We start from the raw sequence: 27,234 nt of genomic DNA on the forward strand, positions 1-27,234 counted from the left end.
GAATGTCAAGTGCACTTTACTGGGTCCTGGGGCCTTAAAATGCTGTCCTTACGGAGCCTTGGTTGCCCCCTTCCCACACGTCCGGCTGCAGAGGACGCAGCTTGGGGAGGGAGTACATAGGGCTTAGCGCATTCTCTGGCTCCACAGGGTCTTGGGGGCGCTCAGCCACAGCCGTCTGCCCCTACCCTACAGCCCCCATCCGGCCCCAGCAGCCAGAGCCTCCTTGGGTAGGGAAGAGGGGGTGTCTGGGCCTTCAGCATAGGAAGCTGGCTTCACACCAGCACCTGTTCTTGCTTAAAATGGGGCAAGGGGCCGCGCACAAACTCTACCAGGGGCAGTGGTGACATGAAGGACAGCAGTCCGCTCTGTTGAGGAGAGGGCCGGGACGAGCCTGGCAGCCAGCCTGACCCTTTCCCTCAGGCCCAGGCGGCTGAAGTGGTGAGGCTCAGTCCGCTAAGGCTGGAGCCAAATACTAGATGGCTAGGTGGGGTGGCCAGTCTGGTGTGGCGCTCCCTTCCCTGGAGCCATGGGTCACCAGTCACGCTCGGCTGGTTCTCGGTAGGGTAGGCCTAAAAGCCTGAAGACATCCTTCTCTGTGGGGGTGGGCAGCACTCGGCCAGGCCCCACCTTGAGGCCGTGGGTGTCCCGGACCACAGAGGTGCTGAGGGCGTGCTCTGACAAGCTCATGCCCTTGGTCTTGGCCAGAGCCCGCATGGAGCGGTTGAAGTGGGCAGAGCCAGTGAAGTAGAGCAGGGCGCAGGCGAACTCGCTGTAGGGCACGATGATGATGTCCAGCCGTCGGTGCCGCCGTCCCGGCCCGGGGAGCTGGCACACCCCCAGGTACTTCTGCTGCTGGCCGTTCTCCTCCTGGCTCACCAGGTCGTCTGTCAGGAACCCTGGCGCAACATCGGAAGGCCGCTGGGAGGGCAGGGAGCCAGGTCCGGCTGCTCTGCCCTCCCAGGTCTCTCCTTTTCATCCCTGGGTCCTCCATTCCCAGCTCCACGAATTGCTGGGTGACCTTGCCCTCTCCAGGCCTGCCTCTTTAAACTGCGCAGTCATCCCTCCCTGGGTCCCCTGCAGTGTCTCAGGCAGGTGAGATGAACCTCGACCTGCAGGTGGTAGTGAGCACCTGTCACTGAGGGAAGGAGCAGTGGACTGTAATGGCTCCTCCCTGTAATGGCTCTGGCCACCAGGGAGAGGTGGCATTCTCACTGAGCAGCGGCCCCCCGCACCCCGCTTCCTGCCTAGAGCTTGCGACTCTGAGATGCTCCCTCCCGGGGGCCACCCTCCCTGCAGCGCCCGCTCGCACAGAGACAGAGCTTGTACCTTGGCGCCGAAGGCTGTCGAGGAGAGGATTGAAGATGCCCTGGTGAGACCGGCCGTCCGGGTGGGTGAGCAGCACGTCCACGTCCCCACAGCTTGCCTTCCCCCGGCGGTAAGAACCACACGCCACACACAGTAGCCCGGGGCTGAAGGCCTGAGCCGCTTCCCGGACCTGGGAAAGCACAGGGAAGGCCTGTGGGCTTCAAGCCCTGCAGAGAGTTCCTCTCATAGGGCAGCATGAGAGACTTCCCTGACCCAGGAGCCCACACGTCCAGCTGATGCCCCGAGCCAATCCCTGGATGGAGGGTACAAGCCTGAGGGAAGGACTCAAGGAGCGATGGCGGAAGCCTACCCTGGGGAATGGCACTCCCCTGCTTCATTAGGACAGAAGAGAAGAAAATGTGCTCCCACCACCTGAAGAGTGATCTAAGAGGTGTGAACTCAGATTGTGAGGGAAGGCACTGATCTTTCCTCCTAGAGTTCTTTAAGAGCAGGGAGACACACCTTCTCTCGGCTCCTGCCCGAACTCATGTGCCCAAGTCTGTCCACTTAGGACAAAGGGCCAGGTGCCTGGAAGCCCTCTGCCAGGTCTCAGCAGCCCCAGGCATGGATCTGAAGCTAAAGGCAGAGTGTGTGAGTTGGGGCTTGAGACCTGAGCAGGTGGCGAGCAGGGTGCCCCAGGCCCAGCCCTCGGCGGAAATGGAGCCCAGAAATACAGCGGTACCTACAGTAAAGAAGAAAGAAAGCAAAGTGGGAGGCAATTCTGAGCCAGTGCTTACACCTTTACTTGGAGGAAAGATCATCCCTCACTGAGGGAAATAAGCCCATTAGCCTCTACCCCGGCAACACGGAAGCCTTTCATATGCAGACGGCCTCCACGCCTCTCCCCCAGGACACTGGGATTTCTGGGGCCCTGGATACTTTGGCCAGGACACCTCAATTCTCCAACAGCCCAGGCTGCTAAATCCCTCACTCCCTTCTTGAGCCTCCCAAGAGGACGGGACGAGACCTGAGAGGAGTAATCTCATCAAAAACTCCTGAAGATGGACCCCTTGAACGCCAGGTGGGAAGCTCCCCGCTGTTCCAGTGGGCTGGGGGCTGGAAGCTCACTGGGACATTCTCCGCGCCTGGACACCGTGGCTGAATGACAGTGCCATCACTAGCACGAAGGCCTGGTGATGGGTAGACAAAAGGGCCGTCCATCCACCCTGTGCCAGTCTCATAGTCCCACAGAGGCTGGAGGCCTAGAATAGAGCTGGAGACTGATTTCAGCTAAGGTGGGCCAGGGTCTCCATAGAGTCCCACCTTATCAAAACCAGATTCCAAAGCAGCAAACCTTGCCCAGCAACCAGCTCCTAATTCCGACCCCAACTGAACAAATGATATATGTAGCCCCATATATGCCCTAGTCTGTCTCTCTTCTTCTTCTTTTTTTTTTTTTACCCTAGTCTCTTTCTAATTTAGGTTTTATATGAATTTAATTCCTAACACAACTTTAAATCAAACCCTAATGTTGGCCAAACCTTAATTAAAAGCATCCAATACGAGGAAAACCCTACTCTTAATTCAGGCCTAACCTTAACTCAACTCAACCTAAGCCTTCCTCTGACCCCAGACCGAATGGAACTGGCACTGTGCCTCTACACCAACTCTAACCCAAACTCTGAACCAGCCTCAGGTTGTGCGGGAACCTTCAGAAGGACTGCACATCTGGAGATAGAAAGCTTTGTACATTTGCACAAATCTTGGAGACAACGAGTCCATAGTTTTCATCGGGTTCTCAGAAAAGTTTGTGAATCAAAGAGCATTAAGAACTTCTGCCCTGACCCAGCCTCATCTAACCCAGTTCAAACCCCAGAACCTTCATGTAGTTCTGACCATAAACCGCCTCTAATCCAGCCCTACCACCGTTCCAGCGTGGAAGCCCACGCTAACTCTATGCTCATCCGCAGACCTGGTGTGACAGCCTTCCCTGGCACAGCCACCCACCCTCCCAGCTTCAGTCTCAGCGGGCCCTTTCCCCATGGTCCCAATCTCTGGTGTCTCACAGCTTCTTATGCCTGGCGCCTCAGCTGAGGACATTATAGCAAGGCCCGGCTCTCCTCACTGCTCTAGGACATCTGCTTACTGTCTGCTCAATCTCTGTAGCCTCCTCCCGGGGTATGCGCTCCAGGAAGTCCTCATAATGCTTCAGGCCAATGGCCTGCTGGCTAGTCAGGGAGGCCTGGTCGCGGATATCTTCTAGCGTCCGGAAACCCTAGAAAAAAAAACAAGCCAAATGAGGAGGCTATGAGCAGTCAGGACCACTGGAGAGGCAGGGACTGAGCACATATGCAAGGCTTCCATCACCTCCAGATTCCAAGGAAGACCTGAGGCAGGATCAACCCCAGGAGTGGTTGGATCAGTAATCAGTGGGACTCAAGAAAGGTAGGGAGCATGGGAGACTCACCCCAATCCAGCTTGCCACAACCCTAAAATACTGGTTCATAAGTCTATTAGTCTGGGGGATTCTGAGCATTGCCAGGTTGGGGAACCATTGATCTAGATACTCAGCCCTGAGCCCTGGTCTTCTCAGAAAGGCCCTTGCTGGTCTGAGACAGAGAAGCACACTTCCTATCTCTCTGCCTCCATCACAGATTAATGCCTTGAGGCTATCTGGCAACAGGGCAGTTCTAGGAGCAGGAAAGGAGTCTACATGAGCCCTCATGCCCTTGAAAAGTGGTCTCCCTATAGTCCTGGTTCATTCCCATCAGAACACAAGGTATGAGAACTGTGGGCAGGACCTCTGAGAAAGCAAAACTGAAGGGGGTGCAGGGACATGGGGTGACCTGTTGGTACCACATCTGTGCAGTTTTGGTTCCAGCTCCCCAGATGTTGGAGAAGAGCTCCAAGACAGGCACGCTCTCACTGATATGGTCCAGCTTCCGCAGATGCCCACTCTCCAGGATTTCTACGATCTTCTCGGCCATTCGCTTTCCAATCCCGGGGATACTGAAGGCCTCCTGGGGGAGGAGAAGGCAGAGGCAGGAAAAGAAGAATGAGAAGATGGGAGGCCTAGAGCCAGCAGTAGGTTAGCAGATGCCTTTAGCGGGTATCTGAGTAAATGCCAGCTTGGTCAGTTAGCAGCTGATGGCTTTGTAAAGTCTGGGCACAAGTGAAAACGAGAATTTTGGATGGGATGGGCTGGGTCACTTGTCTTATGGTTCTCAGAGGAATGGAGATCAGCACAGAAAGTAGAGAAAAGGCAGCAGTGACCACACGAGTCACCACTGTCATGGCAACAGCGAGAGCGGGGCGTTCACTGAGGCCTTTCTGCTGCTCAGGTCCAGCACTGCAGGGAGCATGGCATTTGGTCCTCCCAAGAGCCCTGGAGTCCCTCACTAGTCTAAGTTCCTTTTCATTGCTCAAAGGGTTTAAGTAACTTGCTTAGAACCACAGAGTTAATGAAGGATGGGAACCAGAATTCAAACCCTGGTCTTTTGGCCTCCATAGTAAACTTGTTTTTAAAGATATAAGTATCTTTTTTTTTTTTTTTTTTTAATTTATCTGACAGAGAGACATTACAAGTAGGCAGAGAGAGAGAGAGGAGGAAGTAGGTTCCCTGCTGAGAGCCCCATACGGGACTCGATCCCAGGACCCTGAGATCATGACCTGAGTCGAAGGCAGCGGCTTAACCCACTGAACCACCCAGGCGCCCCATAGTAAACTTTTAAAAAACTCTCTACTATGAGAAAAATTCCCATAGTAGAGAGAACAGTGTAATGAATCCCCACTACCCGTCAGCATCTTCTATAATTATCAAGGGACCATCGATCTGCTCTCATCCATCTCTCCATTTTAATTCTGTTGTGCAAGTCTCAGACATCATAAAATATTAACCATTCCATCTGATCGCCACTTGTGACTGGTGCCCAGTAAACAGAAAGCTCCCCATCTCCCCGCATCCCCTGCACTGGCCCCCAGGTACCTGGTAGGAGGTGACAGGCTTGTGGAAGCTCTTGAGGGCATTGATGGCCTTGGCATAGCCCAGGGCCCTCCACTTGTCTCCTTGAACACTGTAGGCTTTGGCAAGCACTTCCAGCTTCTCTGTGATGTGAGGGTTGTAGTTGACCGCCTTCTGGCTCGAAGGCTGTGCACAGACCCATTTATCCAGGCCCTTAGGGGCTGGACTAGGCTCGGCATCTCCCTCGAGGGAGGGGGAGCAGTGGCCACTGATAAGGGCTTCCAAATCAGCTGCGCTAACCTGTGTCTCTTCCCCGTCACTGGTTTCATCATCACAGCCAGGCTTGAGGTAAGGAAAGAGAAGAGATGACAAATTCATGCCTCTGGCCCCCAGAAGAGCTCCTCAAAGGTGGGGACTGAGTCTCCTAGTCATATCCCAGGAGAGCTCCTCAAAGGTGGGGGCTGAGTCTCCTAGTCAGACCCAGGAATGAGGATGGGTCTCCTGCATCACACCTGGGTCTCCTTAACTGTGGGGCCATGTTCTGTTTGGCTTCCCCCAGTGCCCAGCCCTAGACTCCCCAGTGATAGGTTGTAGATGTGGACCATGGCAAATGCAGACATGATGATTGTTGGGCAGAGCCAAATGGCCCCACCATAAGAGACCCTTCCTCTGGAGACTTTCTCAACAACCACCAGGCTATTTCTGGACCTAGTTCCCAGGGGGAGGGAGCTCTGAGGGCTGGGAGGCTCCTGACCTGGGCTTGGGTGCTCGGGGCCTCCTCTGTCCTCCGGGGAGGAGATACAGGCCTGGTGGGAGGGCGAGGAGGAGAGAGGGCTGTCCTGAGCACAGCCTCCTGGGCTCCAGGAGGCACAGAAGAGTCTTGGTCTGCCTTGCTGAGCTGTGGTTGGTCCAGGTACCTGCTGGGATGGTGATGGCAAGTTTAACACCCGAAGGCCTGGCCCTACCTCTGCTCCCAATCCTCTCCTCTGAAATCTTGGTTTTCTACTGTGTCTGATTAAGACAATGAAAGTTATTTTTAATAAGTCAAAAAGAGAGCCCAAGATGCTGCCAGGAAACACCTGAGGAAAGACAGGGGCCAGCCCACCTGTTGGGGATGTAGATGTTGAATCCTGCCGTGTCCACTAGCCTTTTCTCCTGCAGGCACAGGCTCAGCCAGGTGGACTTCACCAGCTGAGCACCCTGGGGTAGCTGGGGCAGTCGAAGGAGACGGAGGACTCGCTCACAGTCCATGCCTTCATCCACCACAATGTGAGTGACCCCTGGGGCCTGGGCAGCGCATATCTGGCCTCCATACTGAGTAATCTGCTTCTCAAAGAGTTCTGCCCGGGCTCGCCCAATGCCGCTGGGCACAACATGGGCCCGCAGGGAGCTCAGCCACTCTGTGGAGGGGACATCCAGACACCTATTGTCATAACTGTCAGATATGATCCAAATGAACCCTTTACAGTCCTGTGCCCCCAAACAATCATTTCCCTTCCATCCAGACAGCAGGCCTTCCAGGGATTCTGCTGCAGGCATACAGTTAATTTCCCATGAACCATCACTTGATTTAAGGGGCAAGGATGTTCCCTCATGTAACCTAGAATCCTGTTCCCTCATGTAAACTAGAACGGTGTAGACACTGCTAGAGCACATTGTAGATATCCTGTATATCGCTTCATTTGACCATTTATTCTTTCAAGTATTAATAGACACCTACCTCTGTACAAGGCATAAGGCACATATGTCTTGCCATTTCAGGCCTGGCTGCGAAAGAGATCCTCCCCTCCCCTCCCTGCCACATGAGCTGTTATTTATTTGTCAGCTTGGCTGCAAAATAACGTAACTCTGGGGACCTGAGTCTCCCACCCTTTATTCCTCTTCAGGCAACCTTCTAGAGAGTAAAAGATTCTGCTGGTCATTTCCTTAGGGACCAGAGAGTATTTTCTAATTGATGAAGGTTTAGGGTCGGAGTAGAAAATAATACAAGTGGCCTGTCAAAGACTGGGACCCAAGCCTAGTGCAACAAGGATACAAATCAACCTGCAGGCCATGGACTGGCATAACCTGCTCTAGTATCTGTTCCTTGACATGAACAGTATCGGAAACCTGAGGGTTCAAGTATGTGAGGGTTCTGAGAGTGGATCTGCTCACCTCCTGCTTCTTCTCCACCTTCTTGCTTGGGTTTCTTTACAAGTGCTTTTGATGATGGACTGGCATGAATTTTCCTCCGCTTGGGAAATGCCTTCAAGATGCCCCCAGGGTCCATTGAGGTATGGCCAGATCCCGGCCTAATGGTTTTAGGTTTGATCAGGGCAACTGTCATGTGGAAACCCAGAACTGAGGTTACCCAACCCTTTGGCTATGAGGGTGGTGTCTCTAACGACCAGGCTTTGGGGGCAGTAGCTCAGTTCCCCAGGGCGGAGGGGTCTCCCAAAACCCAAATGAACTTCAGCAGTTTAGCGTAGCACTTACCAGCCTTTCAAAACCAGAGTACTGGGGGAAATAAGGGTAGAGAACGGGAGTAATGGAGAACTCTTGGGGGGTACAAATTGATACTCATTAGAGGGGTTGCTCTATAAAGATTCAGTGCAGTGTCTGCCCTGCTGCATCCCATTTTGAAAGGGGCTTACCAAGGGGATGCCAGGCTAGGAAATGGAGCTACATCTTTAGAAAGGGCCTGGGCTCCCAAGAGGGTTGAAGGACTGAGAGAAATCTACATATAGACCCCACATGACCTTTCTCTACCCCATCACAGACCTGTAGAGGAAGCCGTGGTGGTAGCGGGTGTTCGGGAGGCGGTGTAATGGTCTACACCTGCCCTGGTGGCGGGCCTCTTGTCACTGGGGTACTCAGTCCCGCAGCTGCGGGGAGATGGGGCATGGCCGCAGCAGGTGTGGGGAGCCTTCCGAGACGGGAGGAGTCTCGGCCTCACAGCTGGGGGTGAAGACTGCCGGCAGCTGTGGGGAGCCCGCTGCGTCCGCAGCTGCCGCGCGCCGGGAACTCCCAGCTGGGGACCAGAAGAGGGCTGGAGTGCCCGGACCCTGCCCTAAGGGCCCCTCCCGGCCGCGGCGATTCGGTCCGCGGTGGGGTCAACTTCAGGCCTAGCGGGTCACCCACGGTGGGTAGCAGTAAACCACTTACCTGGGCAGCCAATGAGAGCGCACGGAGGGCGTGGCGCGTGGGAAGTGGGGGGTGGGGAGGGCAAATGCCCAGAAGACCTTCCGGGTCGGCCGGAAGTGACCGTAGGCGGAATGGTTGCCATGGAAGCGGCCGGTCGCGCGACTGGGCGGAGGGAAGATGGCGGTAACCGGCTGGTTGGAGAGTCTGCGGACCGCCGAGAAGACGGCGCTGCTGCAGGACGGTAACTCGAGGCCCCCCACGAGCTCCCTAGTCCTTTTCTCCAGGGTCCAGTCCTCCGCGTGGTCGTCTCCACGAAGGGCCTCCGAGCCTGGGACGGCCGAGCAGGAAGGACTGAGGCTGCCAGACTAGGCCCAGTCCTGCATTGGCAGATGAGGAAACTGAGGCCCAGAGAGATGACGTGACGAGAACACGTGTCTCTGGACACCTCCTAGTTTCCTCTACACCACGTCGCCCCGCTCTGAGTTGTTACTAATAAATGTTAACTCCGTTCATACTCGTTATGTCATTTGCTCCCGACTGCTCTCCCAAGAGGCTGTCAGTTTTCCACCCCATTTTACAGAAGAGGAAACTGAAATTAAAGAGGGTTTTAGAGGGGCCCTAGCCTCTCGTCCAGTCAGTGGGATTGTGTTGCTGAACGCAGCCTGGCGTCATGAAGAGGTGGGAGACCTGGGCTCTAGTTACTACTCTGCCATTAAGTACAGTGGCCTCTTTACTTGCTTGGACCTTATTTTTCTCATCTGTAAAATGAGCTGGAAGGGCTACCTCTGATATCCTTTCCAGCTGTAATGTGTTTGTAAGAGAACTTCTAAATGTTCTCTGGGGTGTGTAGGGAAAACAGCAAGGGTCCCAGCGCTGTGCCTGGAAAAAGGTGGACATAGAGGTAAGGAGTCCTGATTTTGTCTCCCCCTAGGATTGGCGGATGTAGGACCCCCAGGGCTGCAGCGGTCCTTTGCTGGACCTGCTTGGCAGCCAGATGAATTAGGTCTAAACTCCTGTAGCTTGTGGGAGACCAGCTGGAGGCACACATCCGCAGGCAGAAGCCAATCAGGGAAGCATGGAAATTAAAATCACCTGCTCTTTTGCTCATGCACGTAGCATTTAGGGAGTCTTTTGCTATGTGCCAAGCTCTGTACCAGAGCAGAGAGGGGGGAAGAATCGATATGTAAATAAGGAAGAATGTATGTTAAGTAGAGGTTGGAATCTTCTATAAAGTGTATGAGAGCGCGAAGGTGGGAGTCATCGGCTCTTTGAAAGAAGACCTCACAGAAGAGGTGATGTTTTGGGGTCCTAAAGAATTCATCTGTGTTCGCTAAGTGTAAAAGAGGGAATGACTCATGTGTAAGGAAAGGTATGGATTTGCGAAAGCGTATGGCTAATTACTAGGGGAATAACAGAACATTTAGTGAGGCATAAGTGTCCCCCCAGTCATAACAACACCCCCCCACACACGCACACACTGTGTGAGGTACTAGGTGCTAGGATGCAAGGGTGAATAAAAGTTCTCTTTTCTCAAGGAGCAGTGAGGAGAAATAGTGGGAAACGAAGAGGGATTTTGGATAAATTGGGGTATGTTTTGATCTCCTATGCAAAGCTAAAGATTTTGGACATTATCTCATAAGACTGTGGTTTCTGGTTTTATTGTAAAAAATAGATAACATAGAATTTACCATTCTAACCGTGTTCTGTGGCATGAAGTATAGTCACATTGTTGGGCAACCTTCACCGCCATCTGTGTCCAGCACTTCCTCCTCTTCTTCAGCTGAAACTCTGTACCTCTTAAACCCTGACTCCCCTGGTCCCAGCCTCCGGCAACTAACATTCTGTTTTCTGTCTTTATGAATTTGATGATGCCAGGAAACGTAATCACATAAGTGGAGTTACACGATATTTGTCCATTTGTGACTGGCTTGTTTCACTTGCTGTCCACTTTTTTCACCTCAGTGTCCATCTATGTTGTTGCCTGTCTCAAGGCTAAATAGCATTTCGGTGTTCACACGCACACACCACGTTGTGTTTAACATTCATCTGTTGCTGGACACGGGTTGCTTCCACTTGTATAGCTATTGTAAATAATCCTGCTGTGAATACGGGGGCGCAGATATTGGAGTCCCTGCTTTCACTTCCTTTGGTCACTGGATGGTACCTCAATAAGTATTTCATCGTCTAGGATTTTGCCAGGTTTTTTTGTTAGTAACATCACAAAACAATGTTTTTGATCCTTTTCCCCCAAACCAAATAATAATAATAAATAATAATAATGATAAGTATATGGATACATTTTGTCAAACCTCTCCTATAGATTTACCCTCCTGATGGGTGTGTGGGTGTGGGGAGGATGTTACCTCCCTCCCATGAGAAAGCACTGCTATTGGTAATGAGAATCCAATACTCTTCAAATTTTTTTCAGAAAGAATTTATGCTTGTTGTGGAAATATGAAAAATAAGTAAAATCACCCATCAACTACCATCTAGAGATAATTATAATTTACATTTTTTAAAAGATGTTATTTATCGATTAGAGAGAGCACAAGCTGGGGGTACAGCAGAGGGAGAGGCAGAAGCAGGCACCCCCGGAGAGCAGAGAGCTTGATGAGGGCCTCAATCCCAGGTCCCTGGGATCATGACCTGAGACAAAGGCAGACACTTAACTGACTGAACCACCCAGGCGCCCCCCATTTTCTTTTCTTTTTTTTTTTTTTTTTAAGATTTTTTATTTAGTGTTTTAGAGAATGAGAGAGAGGGAAAGAATGGGGGGAGGGGCAGAGGGAGAGAATCTCTGGCAGAGCCCAACGCAGTGCTCGATCCCACAACCCCATGACCCTGAGGTCATGACCTGAGCCGGAAACAAGAATTGGATGCTCAACCGACTGAGTGACCTAGGCACCCCTATAATTTATGTTTTTATGCATAAACTTCCATATTTCTTCCATGTATATACACATACATATATTTTCTTACCAAAGTATGTTAATAGACTTTAAATTGTTTATTAGCCACATATATACACATACATATATACCTGTAGAGTAAATATGTTAGAATAAAGTACAGCTATGGGGCGCCTGGGTGGCTCAGTGGGTTAAGCCTCTGCCTTTGGCTCAGGTCATGATCTCCGGGTCCTGGGATCGAGTCCTACATCAGGCTCTCTGCTGAGCAGGGAGCCTGCTTCCCCCCCCCCCTCTCTGCCTGCCTCTCTGCCTACTTGTGATCTCTCTCTGTGTCAAATAAATAAATAAAATCTTAAAAAAAATACAGATAATTATTATATAATCTTTGGGTAAAGGAGGGCATTTTCAGCACAACTCCTGGGTAGTAGCCACAAAGAAAAAAATAGTTGACTATATAGAAATTATGCAGTTGTTTAGGAAAACCCACTTTAAACAAAGTTAAAAGGCAATTGAAACAATATTTGCAACATACATGACACATGGTTAATATCATTAAAGTCAGTCAGATGAGTAATATCCTCACAATGCCCAAATACACTAAGGTCTAAACATAATAATTCACTAGAAACATGACCAATAAACCTTTGGAACAGTGTTCAGGCTTACAGATATTTAAAGCTATGCACATTAACCTAGTTTGGTTATTAGAGCATGGATTTTGGCCTCAGATGAGCTGAAATCTCGGTCTTTCATTTCATAGCTTTTTTTTTTTTTAAGATTTTATTTATTTATTTGACAGAGAGAGATGACAAGCAGGCAGAGAGGCAGGCAGAGAGAGAGGAGGAAGCAGGCTCCCTGCTGAGCAGAGAGCCCGATGTGGAGCTAGATCCCAGGACCCTGAGATCATGACCTGAGCCAAAGGCAGCGGCTTTAACCCACTGAGCCACGCAGGCGCCCCTCATTTCATAGCTTTATGAGCTTGGATAAGTTACATGAACTTTAAGTCTCGATTTTCCTCATCTGTGAAATATAGATAATGGGGGCACATAGGATTATTTTGATAATTAAATGCAATAAAACATGTGAAATGGCTGGCCAGTAGTAAGTACTACATCCTGCCTGGACTCCAGATGGACTCCGGGGGAGAAGGGGGTCAGGCCAGACACCTCTAACTACTCACAGGCAGCACCTTTAACTCCATTCCTACCAGGAAAATCCTGTCCGCCTCTGTTAGCCATCCAAATGATTTAAGGTGGTATAACCTAGGGGCACACTGAGAAGCCCTGCAAAGTTGGGGATGAGTTTCCCCGAATACAAACTAGGAATGACTCAAAAGAATTGTGTCCAGGGGAATGAATTAAATGGAAAAAAGGCTTGGTAGATCAGATATAGTTGCAAATTTTAGGTAGCGACTCCTTTAACTGCTCAAGGTCCTTGGAGCCCTTACTCATCAAGTTTAGTTTGGGTACCTGTCCCTGTTATTAGGCTCACTGAGGAACCTACGTATGTCAACTCACCCATTGGTAAAAAATAGGGGAAATAACATAGTCGCTTTTAAAAAATGCTTATGATTATAATATACAGGTGGAAGAGTTGGGCTAGGAGACTCCCCTGGTTCTTGCATTGTTTCAGTGAAAGTTGAATCAGTGTTCTTTCTTTCAATTAATACTTAGCTGAGCTCCTAACGTGTGCCAGTCACTATGCTTGGTGTTAGGGAAACAGGCAAGCAGGATAAAACCCCTCCTATCTAATAGTGACAGGCAGTAATCAAAGAATCACACAAATGTAAATCGTAACTGAGGTAAACATGAAGAAAACATAAAAGGACTAACATTATGTGGCTGAGTGCTAGGAGTGGCGGAGAGATATGCAGAAGGCACAGCAATGGTGTGGCTAGAAGGAGTGCTTGGTCAGGAAACCCAGTTCAGTATCCCGAGTGCATAGGCTTGGTTTTAGGAACTGGGAAGACAAAGATAAATATGGCCCTGTTCCTGGAGAGAGGACCATACCGTGTGACAAATGCCCCACTACGGATATGAATAAAGCACCAGGGTGGCCCACATAATAAGGAAGTGATGAATTTTGCCAGCGTGGCTAAAGACTTTTCAGTGGAGTGACATTTGAGCTGGATTTTGAAGGACCAGGAGTTCAACAGATGAGAAGTATGGAGCTTTGCTGGTAGAGGGAATAGCAGAGCGAAGGCGTGTTTAGAGAAAGCTGCAGAAAGGAAAGGCGTCCCAGGACATCTTAAACTAGTGGTGGGCAATGATTGGCAAAGAGTTCATGGGCAGCTCTGGGAGGGTTTCTCATGCCCAAGCCCAAGGCTGTTGGTGTTTCCCAGGTAGATCCCTTGATGTGCAAGGCACAACGTAAGAAGAGGCATGGGGGTAAGGCACTCTCTGCTTTGTGCGTAGGGAGAAGGAAGGTGCACTATTTGTTCCCAGATGGAAAGGAAATGGCCGAAGAATATGATGAGAAGACGGGCGATCTACTTGGTAAGTAACGGGAGCGTCCGCTGGGCCCACGGGAATGCCGGGGGTGACCTAAACCACAGGTAAGCGAATCTAGCCTGAGGCTCGAGGGAGAAACTGAGCACCAAAGGTGAAGCCAGGGGAGACTGAGGCCTTCAAGGCAAGATTGTCCCTGAGAATAATGTGAGGTCAGGGCTGGACACCAGGTGGAGTGTCTGCTTGATCTGTAAACGCCACCTGACCCCCAGACCCATGAGAGTGTAAGGAAATCTTCCGTAGGAAAAGCGTTGGGGAAGAACTGTATAGAGAAGGCAGAATTGGAAGTGAGCCTCTACTCCGGGGCTGAGCGAGTGGAGGGAAGGGCAGGCTTTCACTGCGCTTCCTTGCTTGCTTGCTTGTTTTCTGAAGCCACAGCAGCAGCAGGGCCGCAGCGACAGCAGGTACTGACCTGGCCTCAGAGGGCACACTGTTAAATCTGACCCTTGCCTTGGAAAGTATCTGAATCAAAGGGGGTCTGGAGTGGAAATTGGGATTTTGCAACGTTTTTGTTTTCATGCCTGCAGCTCTTTTCCTCTCAGACTACACTTATGAATAGGAGCTCCAGCCCAGATTTCTGGGAATTATTTGATTTGTCCATCCTCTGTGCCCAGGTATGCACATCAGCATTCACTGACTTCCCAGAGCTAGGTGGCTGCTGCTTTGACCCAGGGCCTGAGGCTGTCAGCGGTGGGAGTTGGTCTCTTTATTAAGTTCCACCTGAAATGCTAAATCCAATGATGGAATCATGGGTTGGGTTATTTTCTTGTCATTATTCTTGACTTTAATTTCTTGCTGGGCCTGATCGACAGGTAGTATTGGCAAGGGAATTTCTTTTTCCCTTTTTCTGACAGCTCATAAATGTCTAGAACCGACAACACGGATTACACTGGTTTGCATTTTCTTAGTCTACAGTCTTAAAATGTATGTCCTGCGCATGTTCAGTTGCAGAGTGAAGTGTTGATCCCTCCTTATTATGAGCTGCTTGGGTTCCAGTCCCAATTGGTTTAGTCTGGTGCTATTAAAAATCTTGATGTGTTTAGCATATGACACTGATTTGGTGGAAACCAATACAGTAGTAATATCCTCACAATGCATTGTAATTTATAGCACTCCCAGGGGGTGACAGGCTTGGAATGCCTAACAGGGGCGAGCTTATGAAAGCAGAGGTCACGTGGGCTAACCACCACCATTGCCAGGCCCGAGACTGGCTGCAGTTCCTCCCCGCAGCCCCCAGCACCACCTCTCTCCTCCACTCAGAGCAAACAACCCGCCTATAGCTGCTGTGGTCATAAAAACAAACAACTAAACCCCCGGCCCCTTAGTTATGCTTGAACATGAAATTAAAATGAGAAACAAGTTCTGGTACCTTCCTCCGTAGCATCCCACATTAACCTGTCACTTCTCTTGGCAGGTGGGGAATAGACAAGAGCCTTCAACTCCTTTTTTTTTTTTTTCTTAAAAGCAGAAATGCAGATTGATAGGCGAACACTGGCTAAAGTTTATCTAATAGTAATACCATAACTTTTATTAGGCACCATGCTAAGTGCTTCGTTATGAGTTATCTCATTGAACCATCCTCATTACAGCCTGATGAGGTATGTACTCTTGTCTCCTTTTACAGTCAGGACAAAATGGAAACTCTAAGAGGTTCAGCACCTTGCTCAGAATTCCATAGCTGGTTAGTTTCTGAGTTAGGATTTAAGTCTGAGTCTGCGTGGTTAAGACCCCGTGCTTTAATGCACAACAACATACTATTGGTTGTTGAGAATATTTAATCCTGTTTCCTTATTAAATTTTGTTACCCCCAGAATGACTGAAGAAGGGGCTGGTGGGAGCAGGGCAGAAGCTGGGCAGACAGGAACACCCCACCTAAACCACTGGATCCTTTGAACAGCTGGTCCTTACCCATCTCCAACCACTTCACCCTACCCCCACCAGCTGCCCTTGCAAAATTATTAATTTTTAAGTATAAACAGTCTCAGGGCCTGAACTAACTTGAGCTTGAGCACCCTATAAAGTGAAATACGGACACGGTTATTGTGGCCATAAATGGGAATTGTTTCCATTTCCCACCTAACAAATGTGATAATTGGCTAAACTGGTTTTCTGTTCGAAAAACCCAGAACGTAATTAGCCGCTGGTGCATCTTGTGTAGGAGGGAGTTCTTCCAGTTGGTGTTAATAAGCAGAGTGGTGTCATATTTTTTTCAACCGTCTCAGGGCTATTCATTCCCACCCCACACAATGAGTGCTGTATGTAGTCATAGAGGGAAACCTGAAGGGCCCCAGAACAAGGATCGGAACATCAAACCAGCCCCCGAAGAACACAGCACGTCCAGGGGGGCAGAGGCTGAAGGGCAGGCCATCCCCCCGCGATTACATTTGGATTACCGCCTTAATCTGCTTTGGTATTTGACCGCCAGCCTCGCCACCCCGGCTGCATTTGGAGGACATTGAGCACTTTCATCCCCAAGCACTTCGCCGGCTTTATAAATGACCCACTCGATTCCCTTCAGCCTCCTCGGGGATGGGACGTGGCAGCTGTTTAATAGCCACAGAGCAATGTTGCAGTGTTTTAGGGCAGAAAAGAAGAGCCCTGCCTTCAGTTTGAGCGGCAGGGAGTGTTTAGGGAAGGGGAATGTAATTATCCGCATTGGAAGCAGGCCAAGGCTTGGAGCTTTGGGGAAAGAGGCCTTTAGGACCTCCACTTTCCAGCCCACCTGAAAGATGGGGCTTCCTTTCAGCAGTCTAGGACAGTAGTCTGCTTCCTGCTGATTTAGGAAAAAGCCCCCAGGCACTGCCTCCTTCATATATTCCCCATCAGACCCTTTAGGGTCATGGAGAGTCTCCTTTGCAAGGACTGACCCTGGCTCAGCGGGAAGACACGACAGCATCCCAGAGAGCGACCCTCCACACACCAGTTTGGGTTTAACATATAATCAAATCAGAGTGACAGCAGGTGGAAACAGTCCTCTGTTGCCGCAGGAACTGTCCTTGAGTTCAGGAACAAAGACAGGACAAGAAAGACAAGACGAAGTGTGTATTTGCACGTGTGCATTCATGCCCTTATACGTGGGAAAAATAACAAGGACTTCACCAAAACCATTTATTGGATCTTATAATGGAATGAGTAGGGAGACTTTCTTCTACATTCTAGCAAAGAATTTAATCCCAAGGTGTTAAAAAAAAAAAGAAAAGAAAAGAAAGAAAGCGGTGAAAGAGCCAGAAGGCCGGCCTCCAGTTAAGTGAGGTATTACACGAATAGATTTGGATATACTCCCGGTCACAGTCCATTCACTTAAGAGAGTAGAAGTATTTGTGGGAGGGGAAAAAAAAAAAGTTGCCTATAAAGCATATTTCCAAGTTTTACTCTTCCTTATTAATTTTCATTATAAACTTGGAAATGTGTTTCTAGGGAGAATTTTTGGCCCTAAGACGTAATAAAATCACACTGCAGAATGCAGCAGACCTTATAAATGCACATATTCAAGGGAAAATTCTAATTTTACAGCACACTTTTGTGTTCAGCTTGCATGCCTTACTCGGATCAGAGAGGGCGTTTGGGTTTGGCACAGTGGCTCCAAAGGTCTTGAAGAAACCCATCCTGAGACTCTGACTCCAGGTCTCACCCACCCCAGCCCAGAGAGGGGAGTGGGCTGGAGCAGCTGTGACACAACACTGGGCACTCTCTGACCTGTTAGCTTCTTACCACGGTGTCAGGAGGGCTGCTGGCGTTTGGCGCAGTTAGGCTGCCCCCCCCCCCCCCCCCCCCCCCCCCCCCGCCAAGGACACCAGCGCTGCAGGATGAAAGAGGATCCCAGGGGTTCCAGCTCTGGGTGCGGGGGGAGCTCCCCTGCTGTGATGGCTGCACCCAGAAGACATGAATGACTTGGGGTTCCCAGAATCCTGGCAGGGGTCCTCAGGTAATATCCACGGAACTAGTTGTTTCCACTTACAATTTCCATACAGAATGGACCTTACTTGGGGGAGAAAAAAAAAATCTTATGTAAACATATGGGTTGTAAACCGAGGTAAAATGGAAACAGTTGTGTGCATTATAAAAGGATGATCCTGTTCTGCAAGAAAAATTCCCATGGTTTATAAATAACGCATTCGAAATCCAGTGTGTGCCTAACATTTCATTTAAATACAATTCCGGGGCTGTTGTTTTAAGCTGGTATACCTAAAATGAGCGAATTTCTGTATTTGGACTTTCTAAATCATGAGACCAATCTGCCTGTCAGGTTTCATCTTCTTATTTTCCCTTGGCACATTTATAGAGGGAAACAAATGCATCTCAGTTCGTACTTGTTGGGATCCAAATGTTCCCCGTTACCAGGAGCTCCCCTGTTCCTAACCAGCACATTTCTCCCTTGCTTGGAATCACGCCTAGAAGATTCTTAACTCCACTTGGCTCCCTTTAGAGCTTTGGTCAATCTCTTTTGTTTGGGCACCTGTGGTACGGGCTTTCCAGATTACCCAGTATCGAAATGCTCTGCTGGGCTTTGAGCTTTCGGCAGCTGTGGGGTCTTGCTCACTTGGACCGAGGTGGTATAAAGGCCCACCATGGCCACTTCTCTCCCCTTCCAGTCATCTAATGTGGCGTCAGTGATTCAGCAGGAAGAGCAGAGTCCCTTCCTTTCCGGTAATCCTATTGCTTCCTTCTCTCCTCAGTGAGAAAGTGGCGTGTAAAAAGTGCCTTGGGAGCCTTGGGCCAGTGGCAGACGGAGGTGGGAGAGCCAGCACTCCCGGGAGCAGGCAGCTTGGGGCCTGAATTCATCAAGGAAAACAATGCCAATGTATGTCTCTCCGTTAGGTCAGGTCGGGGTGGTGGGAGTGGGCCGCTGGCCCTGGAGGGCAGATACCATGTCTTAGTCACCCCCTTGTCTCCCGAGTGCCCACCTGCGTGCCACACTCTGTGTGGACACAGAGCTCTGAAAGGGTTTGCTCAAATGAATACCCAAAGGGTTTGCGCTTGGTTATCCTGGGACGAGGGCTCCAGGCCCGGAATGTCCCAGCAGTAGCAGCGTCCGGGGAGCTGTGGGAAGAGATGAGGGTCTCCTCCTGTTGTGTGCCCCAGGCAGAGCTTTGCAGAGCAGGGGGCCATCCCTTGTTCGCTCTCACCAAGAACAGTCCCTAAGTTGTTTTTGCCTTCTGCAGCCCATCTTTATGCGCAAGGACACCAAGATGAGTTTCCAGTGGCGGATTCGAAACCTCCCCTACCCTAAGGACGTCTACAGTGTCTGTGTGGACCAGACGGAGCGCTGCATCATCGTCCGAACAACCAACAAAAAGTAAGTGGCATGACAGGCACCTGCGGACCTGTGTGTGAGCACGATGGGTGGGACTTGCTCTGGTAGGGGGTGCTGAGACTGCTCCCCACCCCGGAGGGCAGAGGGCTGCACTAAAGTCGAGAGAGTGCTGAAAGCTGGAGGGCTTCTTTTCCTGAGGCCCAGCTTGAATAATGTAATCAGCTCCCTTGGGTGGGGAAATCAGATGAGGAATGTCTGGTCCAGTAACTGGCGCATATTGGGGTTCACCAGGCATTTGTTGAATAATGAGGGGATCAGGAATCACCTGGCCGTTAACTTGTGATCTTAGGTGGCTCTGCTGTAAGATTATTATTATTTTTTTAAAGATTTTATTTATTTATTTGACAGACAGAGATCACAAGTTTGCAGAGAGGCAGGCAGAGAGAGAGGGGGAAGCAGGCTCCCCGCAGAGCAGAAAGCCCGATGTGGGGCTCGATCCCAGGACTCTAGGATCATGACCTGAGCTGAAGGCAGAGGCTTTAACCCACTGAGCCACCCAAGTGCCCCTGCTGTAAGATTATTATTACCTTGACCCCTGGCTGGATCCAGTCCGTGATGAACTTGCCTAGTGACATCACTGTCGGGGCTGTCAGGGAGCATGGCCTAGAGGGCACACCCAGCTGAGCAGTGGGAGGACTGTGAAGTACCTGTCTAGGGCAGCCAGCCTTACCCTGCTCTCCGCTGAGGGGCGGTAGGCAGGGGCTTCGGCCTCCTGGAAGTCTCTTGCGTTCTGTTTCCAAAGGGGTACCTAACTTCCCTTTATTTCTCTCCTGGTGTTGTGCTGGGGGCAGGCAAGGGGTGGGTCAGGCAAAATGTAGGGTCGAGGGGACAGAGGTGGCTAAGGAGGAGATCTGATCCAGGCAGGGCTGTTTCTGAGCTGACCATCTGGGAAATGCGTTGATCCTATGCAGATTTCCAGAGCTGTGACTGATTACAGGAGAAGAACCCTGTTAGTGAGCTGGTCTTGACCTGGGTCTGGGGGACTAAAGCGTAGGACTAACTCCCATGACATACAGTTGAGGTATTAAAATGGAAGGTTTTCTGAGTGACTGGTCCACACACTAAAGCCACCCAGCATGCCTTGTGGGTGCCGAGCTTGGGCTACAGGTGGTGCCATCCATCTGCTTGTTTACCTGAGGGTCAGGAGGGCCCAGCTCCTGTCCAGCTCCCCTTCCGGCTTCCATGGGTCTGTGAGGCCTCCAAGAAAGTGGCACAGCTCCCAGGCTCCCCGGCACATCCTTGGGTTCTGTCCTCTGCTTAGGACCCCTGTCCCCTCTCACTCTGGCAGGGTTCAGGGGATGGGGAAGGGGTGGAGATGAATGAATTAATTTCAAGATTATTGCTCTTCACGCAGCCAGCAGCCCCCGCAGTGGGCCTTGTCTGTAAATACGAAGTCATAATAATAAGGGCTTGCGTTTATAAAGGACTTTGAAGCCCTCAGATAAAAGGCAGTTTATTCCCGTTATTGTTCTCATCATTAATGGGAGTCAGGGCCTAAAATGGAATTTAGCAATTTCAGACAACAGAGAAATTGCCTTTAGGAAAACAAACTCTGTGCTTCAGCAAGCATTCCCCTGCGTAAGAGGCCCTGGGTCCAAACTGGGAACAAAAGTGCTTCTGATAGCACTTGAATCTGCAGCCTAGCAGTTTGTGGAGCTGGCTGCTGCCTCCCTTTCGTCCCCCAGAGGTCACTGTCGAATACAGATACGAGGCAGAAATGTGATTACTGGGGAGTGAGAGGAGAGAGTCTAGCTAGCTCACCAAAAATTTCATCTGCGGGCAGATCCTCGGGGTCCCATCTGCTGCACGTACCCAGCTGTAGGCGGCGCTGTTGGCCAGGAGCAACATGGCCGGACGCCCACTCCTGCGCTCAAGGCAGGGGGAAACATTTTTGATCTGATGGGTGAGGCCAGGTGGGATGGGAGTAAAGCCCCTTGAAGGGGCAGGGCCAGGGCTGGATCCCCACAGAGAGGAGGGCTGTATGTGCGTGCCGCCTTGGAGCCCGCACGGAGCCTCTGGTCCTGTGGCCCTGTCTGGCTTAGCCCAGCCTTCCTCAGGTCCCTCTGCCCAGAGGTAGGAGAGAAGGGCCGCTAAACCTTTAACCAGCTTTCTTTTTTTTTTTTTTTTTTTTAAGATTTTATTTATTTATTTGACAGAGATCAGAAGTAGGCAGAGAGAGAGAGAGGAGGAAGCAGGCTCTCCACAGAGCGGACAGCCCGATGCGGGGCTCGATCCCAGGACCCTGGGATCATGACCTGAGCCGAAGGCAGAGGCTTTAACCCACTGAGCCACCCAGGCGCCCCTTTAACTAGCTTTCTTGAGCAGACTCGCATTTTCATCTCCTACCAGTCTCCTACCAGTGGCAGTAATGCGTCTTACACCTTTACTGCCACTAATGTAATGACTCAGTGGTTACTCTTCTGAGCAGGATACTCCCGTTTTTTCAGGATCCGTTAAAAACTCTGTTTTCTGATCATCACGCCATGCAGTATTGGGCAGGGTGCATATTTTCATCCTCGTGTCGTATCTTAACGATTCTGTAAATGTGTCTGTAAAGTCAGCGTGCTGAGCTGACTCGTGAAGGGAAACTTAGCGACAGTCTAGCCGCCCCGGCATCTGTAGGACCTACACGGTGGCATCTCTGATTTGCCTTCTTCTGTTGCCTGCTGGTTATGTGCCTGCCCGAGTTCGAATGTTCTGGAACGTGGTTACCAGTAAAAACCAACGTTCCTTTGTCCATACCGGCCTTGTCCCTGAAGGACTGGGTTGGCCACTTTCCTGGAAAAGGATTGATTCCAGTGTATCATGTCCTTGGCCTCCGGTTTTAGTGAGGGGATGAATCAGGGAAGAAAGGGAAGAACAGAAAGTACAGGGAAGAAAGTACTTTTCCCAGTGTGGTTCTGCCTGCTCCTGGTAAGAGTGTCTGTGCAGAAAGAAGATTCTTAGCTTTAGCCTAGAGCTGGCAGCTGTTAAGTAGAATGGACCAGGGCACTGGATTGGGAAAAGGTTGGCTTAAATCTGTCCTCTGCCCCATACAAACTGTAGTATTTGGGGCGAGTTTTCCTCATGTATCAGAGGAGAACATTCAGACCTATCTCACAGAGTGTTTGGGCAATTTGATGAAGTCATATGTACACTAACTTCCGGCCCAGCGGCCAGCCTGAAGCATGTCTTCAGCAATTCTTTGGAAATTGGAACTTGGCTGATTTGACATTGGTGACATTAGCATTGTGGGAGGTGTTAATAGGCATCACTAGAAAAAAAGGGTTCCGTGGTCAAATAAATTTAGGAAACTGGATAAAACAAGTTTCTCTTTGGTAGGACATATGGCGCCCTTAGTACGTGAATGTGCATTGTGAGTCCAGGAAGGGTTGCTGTAGGCAGGGATGACCGGCTTGCCTGGAGCTGTGATGTGTAAGAAAGAGGGTTTGCCGACTGCTTTTCTAAGGGCGGGACGGGCTCGAGGCTTCTCAGGACCAGTCTGGCTGAGGGTGTGCCCGGCCCGTATGGCTCTAGCGGGCCTGCTTCTGCTTTCAGCGTCTCGAAGACTCTCTCGAGAGGTCTGGCCTCTTGTCCCTTCTCAAGTCACTACAAAGGAGAATAGGTTGGGAAACAACTGGAAATTGGGAAGGGGATACAGCAGAAAGAGGGTTGTGGGGTACTATGGGTCATTTCCCAAACAGCCCAAGTGAAGGAGCCATTCTTTCCTCACAGTTTAGGGGAAGGTACAGAGTTGGCCTGTTCTGGTCCCTTTGACAAGTGACTTCAAGTTCATCTCGTTTGTCTAGTTTGGAGACGAAAGTTCATTCAGCTCCTTTATTGGAAGAAGGAATCCGGAGGAAGAAACTTGGGCCCAGAAGTGGAGGGGCCTGCTGGGGTTAGGGGCCAGGACTGGGAGTTGTCCTGACAGCCTTCACTTTCCCGTGTCTTTTGAACACTTCTGACATTCCAAAAGGAAAGCCACTGTGTTGCGTGCCCAGAGGACCCGCAGGCTGGCTGGATCCTAAGGGAGAGTCCCTTCCATGTCTGCCCCAACCTAGACCAGGGCTCTGTCACTTCGAGGAGAGGGTGTGGAGAGATGGGGGCTCAGAGGGTTTGGGGGATTAGTACTTATAACAGGGGCTTCTCTATGGATGGTTTTGTGACTCCAGCAAGATACTGGTCGGTTCCTCAGTTTTCTGTGAAAGAGGCTAGTAAGAGCAGCCAAAGAGCGGGTTGTTTGGAGGACTCGGTGTGTGTAGAGCAGTGCCTGGCCCAGGAAGCATAACAAACGTCAGCTGTCATTGTGTGGCCGAGACTGAGAGCAGTAATAGGTGGTGGGAACAGGGGGTGTCACAGGTCCGCTAAAAGCCCAGGAGCTGCTGCACTCTAAGGGTCTCGCTTTCAGCAGAAACACAAGATCTCAAGCAGATCTTGTGTTTTTAAAGGAAGATCCCCTCCTTTAACACTGGGGATTTAAAAATGAAGAAGAAAGAAGGCCCTGTCTTCTTTCTTCTTCATCTTTAAATCCCCAGTTCACAGCTCAAGGCCTAGGGCACAGTTGATACCTAAAGACATGTTTGCTGTCTCCCTAGGGCTGCTCGAGCTGGAGCAGTCTGTGTTTTCCAGAAGCACAGTGGGTCCCTCTCTAGGCCAGGTACTGGTGAGTAAGTCAAGTGTGGTTCCTCTCAAGGCGAGCCCCAAGGCCAGGGGATGGGGGGGGGGTCTGCAGGGGGTGGGCTGCACCCTGAGTAGAGGAAGCAGATGTCCCGTACGCCCTTGCACATTGCCCAGCAGGAGCGTCTGAGGAAAGCTGTGTAACCTCATCCAGTAAACTAAATCCATTAGAATAGACTCAAGACAAAGCAGAACGTACACCCGCACTCTGCCTCCAGCCCCCAGCCTCGTGGTGACAGGTGTGTGAGTGGGACTGGGCGGACACAAGCCATGCACAGCAGATCCCCTCTGAGGCCAAGCCCCAGGGTTTCTTTTTTCAGTCCCATTGGCCCAGCCTGGGGAATATGCTTTGCTGGTGCCTCTCTGAGGGTACACAGGCATGTCCCTGTCCCACCCTGGTGCACAGGCCAGGTAGGCAGATGTCCCCATGCTCTGCTCGGTAAGGCCTTCCACGGGCCCTGCTGGTTCGGCTGGGCTGCGCGCGTGCCTGGGCTGCTTCTCTCCCAGTTCTGCTTCTTGTGTATATTTGCAAGGAAGATGTTAACACTTCCTAACAAGCCTTTGTGTTCATCTAATCTCTGCTGTTTAACCTTTGACTCCCCCCTATTATCAGTGTCTGCCACCTTTGCTGGCCAGCCCAAGGGCCCCAGGAAGAGCCCTCAGCCCAGGCTAGGAGGAGGATGAGGCAGCATTCCACCCGCTTTTGCAGGCAGATGGATCGCCTTTCCCTGGGGCAGAGCTTTGGGAAATAAAGCAAGCTTGTGGTGCCATTAGGATCCCCCAGCCCCCACTCCTTTTGAACTGTCAGCCTCTAAGTAAACATTCTTCCCCTGCTGCTGGTCCCAGCACCTTGGCGGGAGCGGACAACCTGGGAGAAGAGGGGCCCCGAGAACCTCCGCTAAACTCCCAGGGATTTGGGCAGGAGAGCAGGGCAGAAGTGCTGCATTGATGTCAACTCTCTGAGTCCCGGGGGCCCCGGGGCTTTTGAAGTGGACCTGCAGTAGCTGTCACCACCAGGACCAGGCCCCTCTGAAGTATTCAAAGCCCTGTCCTCTCCGGGCCCCTCACTTAAGTTGCTGCGTACCTGCCCGCAGTGTTTACCTTCCCAGCCCGCAGGCCCACGGTGGCCACAGGGACGCCAGGCCTGGGGGGCAGGTCTGCTGGCCAGTGGGGGCCCAGGCTCCACTTCCACCAGGGAAGATGCCACACAGGCCTGCTGCAAGAGAGGAGGCGCTCTCAGTGACAGGCACCTGACCCGGGAGCAGGGAGCTGTGTCCTGGCTCCCCAGACAGCTGGCCATGAAGCCGGCGAGACCTGTTACCTCTCTCTTCGGGAAAGGTCAGATTTCCTGTAAAACGAAGTCCAGTCGTATGCATCATGGGCTAGGTGTTGCTCTGGATTTTTTGGGTTTTTACTAAAAAGGATCGTTAATCTCTGGACTGGCCCTTGCAGATGACAGGGACTGTGTATGAAAATGGGGGCTGGGGGCAGGGAGTCAGGGCCAGCAAAGTAGTCCAGAGATCCCGCTTGAGATGAGTCACACGGTTTGTCCTCCTAGATTTCTCCTTTTGGATGTACTTCCCTCTCTGGCCTACAAGTAGAGTCAGGCCCACGGGGCCTTCAGAGAAAGTTTCGGTTCCCAGCTCTGGGGAACAGTTCTTGATGGACTTATTCTGTCTCTTGTTAGCATGCATGTTTTCACGTTCTTGGGGTGCAGCAGAGGCCTGGCCTGCCTGAACTGTACATGATGGAGGCGGCTTCTGCGTGCCTTTGAGTGTCTGAACCTAAAGCACGAGTCACTCTAATCCTTGGTCTAATCAAGGAACCGTGAGGGGTCCTGCCCTTGGCCAAAACGTCTTTCATTCATATGGTTGTTCTCAGAGGTTTCCCCTCTTCCTCTTTGGCTTTGTGGAAAGTGTGGAAGAACTGTGTAGAAAATCGGTACCAGAGGGCCTGCTGCCCAGTTGTTGGGGACCACCTTGCGGGATGGGTCAGTGACCTCTTGGTGTTCCCACAGGTACTACAAGAAGTTCTCCATCCCCGACCTAGACTGGCACCGGCTTACCCCAGATGAGTCCGCGCTGAGCTTTGCTCATGCCAACTGCACCCTCATCATCTCTGTAAGATGAAGCCAGACTTCTTGGCCACTGCATCTGGGAGAGGCCTCTCCTTTCCCTGCCCATTTCCCATCCCATGGGAGTCCCCGGTTCCAGCCCCAACCCCTGGCGTGTGCTTGCTAGACAAGAGGCATCCCTCAGTCAGCAGAGGGAGCGCAGGGTGGGGCTCAGCTGATCTCAGAAGTCACAGCTGGAGGAGGACAGAGGATGACGTGGAGAGGTGGAGATCGCAGGACTGGGACTCTGGTGGAGGCTCCTCCCCAGCCATGTGATCTTGAGCAAATCATTCAATCCTGTAGGCATCAAATTCCTCATTTTCAAATAATGGGATCAGAGGAGGCCACAAGTGTGTAAGTGGGGAGGGGAGATGTGACTGAATGACGCGCTCTTCCTGGTTCCGTCCACAGTACCGGAAGCCAAAGGAGGTCCTGGAGGCTGAGTCAGAGCTTCAGAAGGAGCTGAAGAAAGTGAAGACGGCCCACAGCAGTGACGGGGACTGTAAGACCCAGTAGCGGAGCATCCTTGAGCCTGCGCCTCGGGCAATGTGGTGACCGGACCTCGGGCAGCACGGCAGTGGGGGAGGCTCTTCAGACTTTGTGGCTTGGGCCTTTCTGGAACAGGGGTACGTCCTCTCTTCTAAGAGCTCTCCAGGCTCTGTGAGAACTGGGCCTTGGGGTGCTCCTAGCCCCCATACCATGGTCTGATCTCCCAAGTAAAGTCGTTCTGAGTCACTGCGGGCCGACTACCCTCTTGTCCACCTCTCCACGCGCCTGTTGCCAGGGAGGGTGGTGGTGAGGATACTCCCTTCTGTCCTCAGTGGCCTTCAATGTCAAGCCTTTCACATAGAGGGAAGCATGGGGCTTTGATCGAGCAGAGTTGGGGGGGCCCTGAGCCTAACGCTGGGTGGGTGTCTTCCCCGTCCTGTTTGCATAACTTGAGGGACGCTAGGCTGGTGGAAACCCTGGGCTGTCTCTGCTGCAGAAGGGCCCAGATGAGCTCCCTATGGTAAGGGGAGCTAAGGTAAAGGAGAACTTTTTGAAATACAGAAACCTTGGAAACAGTCCAGGACATTAAGACATTGTGAGTGTGAAGGCAGGAGGAGGGTCGTATTGTTGCAAAGAGTGCATGTGTGTTCGAGGAGGCTGAAGAAGGGTTTCTGCAGATGGGGAGCAGCTTAGCTCCCCAACAGCACGAAGCCCTTCTACAGTCCCCTATCTGTACCCCACAGGTAGCACACACCCCACCACTGGGGCCCAAGAGGTGAGTGTCTTAGGGACACTGAGCTATGAAGCGATCTTACCCTTTCCCCAACACACCCATCCTCAAGTTTGAATATGTCATT

The 27,234-nt window shown here is 51.2% G+C and overlaps 2 protein-coding genes across 10 annotated transcripts; one reads left to right on the forward strand and one right to left on the reverse strand.

Moving 5' to 3' along the window:
• POLL (DNA polymerase lambda) lies at positions 1 to 8,531 on the reverse strand (the record flags this gene model as incomplete). 9 transcript variants are annotated; one of them, XM_082722391.1, is made up of 9 exons in its annotated part: positions 1 to 896; positions 1,327 to 1,495; positions 3,452 to 3,580; positions 4,152 to 4,325; positions 5,291 to 5,608; positions 6,021 to 6,183; positions 6,372 to 6,666; positions 7,421 to 7,585; positions 8,411 to 8,531. In XM_082722391.1, the coding sequence occupies 9 exons, from the start codon at positions 8,529 to 8,531 to the stop codon at positions 532 to 534; spliced, it is 1,899 nt and encodes a 632-aa protein (XP_082578517.1). In that variant the 3' UTR covers positions 1 to 531. The 9 variants fall into 9 exon arrangements, with proteins under 9 accessions (XP_082578517.1, XP_082578516.1, XP_082578524.1 ...); XM_082722390.1 differs by having other exon boundaries at positions 6,021 to 6,186; XM_082722398.1 differs by having other exon boundaries at positions 7,421 to 7,557; positions 8,411 to 8,451.
• On the forward strand, positions 8,500 to 26,626 carry DPCD (deleted in primary ciliary dyskinesia homolog (mouse)). Its single transcript, XM_082722442.1, has 6 exons — positions 8,500 to 8,630; positions 13,713 to 13,793; positions 18,482 to 18,606; positions 18,968 to 19,101; positions 25,793 to 25,895; positions 26,300 to 26,626. Exons 1-6 carry the CDS (start codon positions 8,567 to 8,569, stop codon positions 26,402 to 26,404), a joined length of 612 nt encoding a protein of 203 aa, XP_082578568.1. The 5' UTR covers positions 8,500 to 8,566; the 3' UTR covers positions 26,405 to 26,626.
• Positions 26,627 to 27,234: the final 608 nt, after the last annotated feature.

Source organism: Mustela nivalis (assembly GCF_964662115.1).
Source record: "Mustela nivalis genome assembly, chromosome: 2".
NCBI classification, from domain to species: Eukaryota; Metazoa; Chordata; class Mammalia; order Carnivora; family Mustelidae; genus Mustela; species Mustela nivalis.

Excerpts from the sequence above, each read along its gene's own strand:
- DPCD (XM_082722442.1), top strand. The coding sequence starts at position 8,567 with ATGGCGGTAACCGGCTGGTTGGAGAGTCTGCGGACCGCCGAGAAGACG. Across the intron at positions 13,794-18,481 it reads GAAGACGGGCGATCTACTTG|TGAGAAAGTGGCGTGTAAAA; the intron begins GTAAGTAACGGG and ends TTCTCTCCTCAG. Across the intron at positions 25,896-26,299 it reads ACTGCACCCTCATCATCTCT|TACCGGAAGCCAAAGGAGGT; the intron begins GTAAGATGAAGC and ends TTCCGTCCACAG.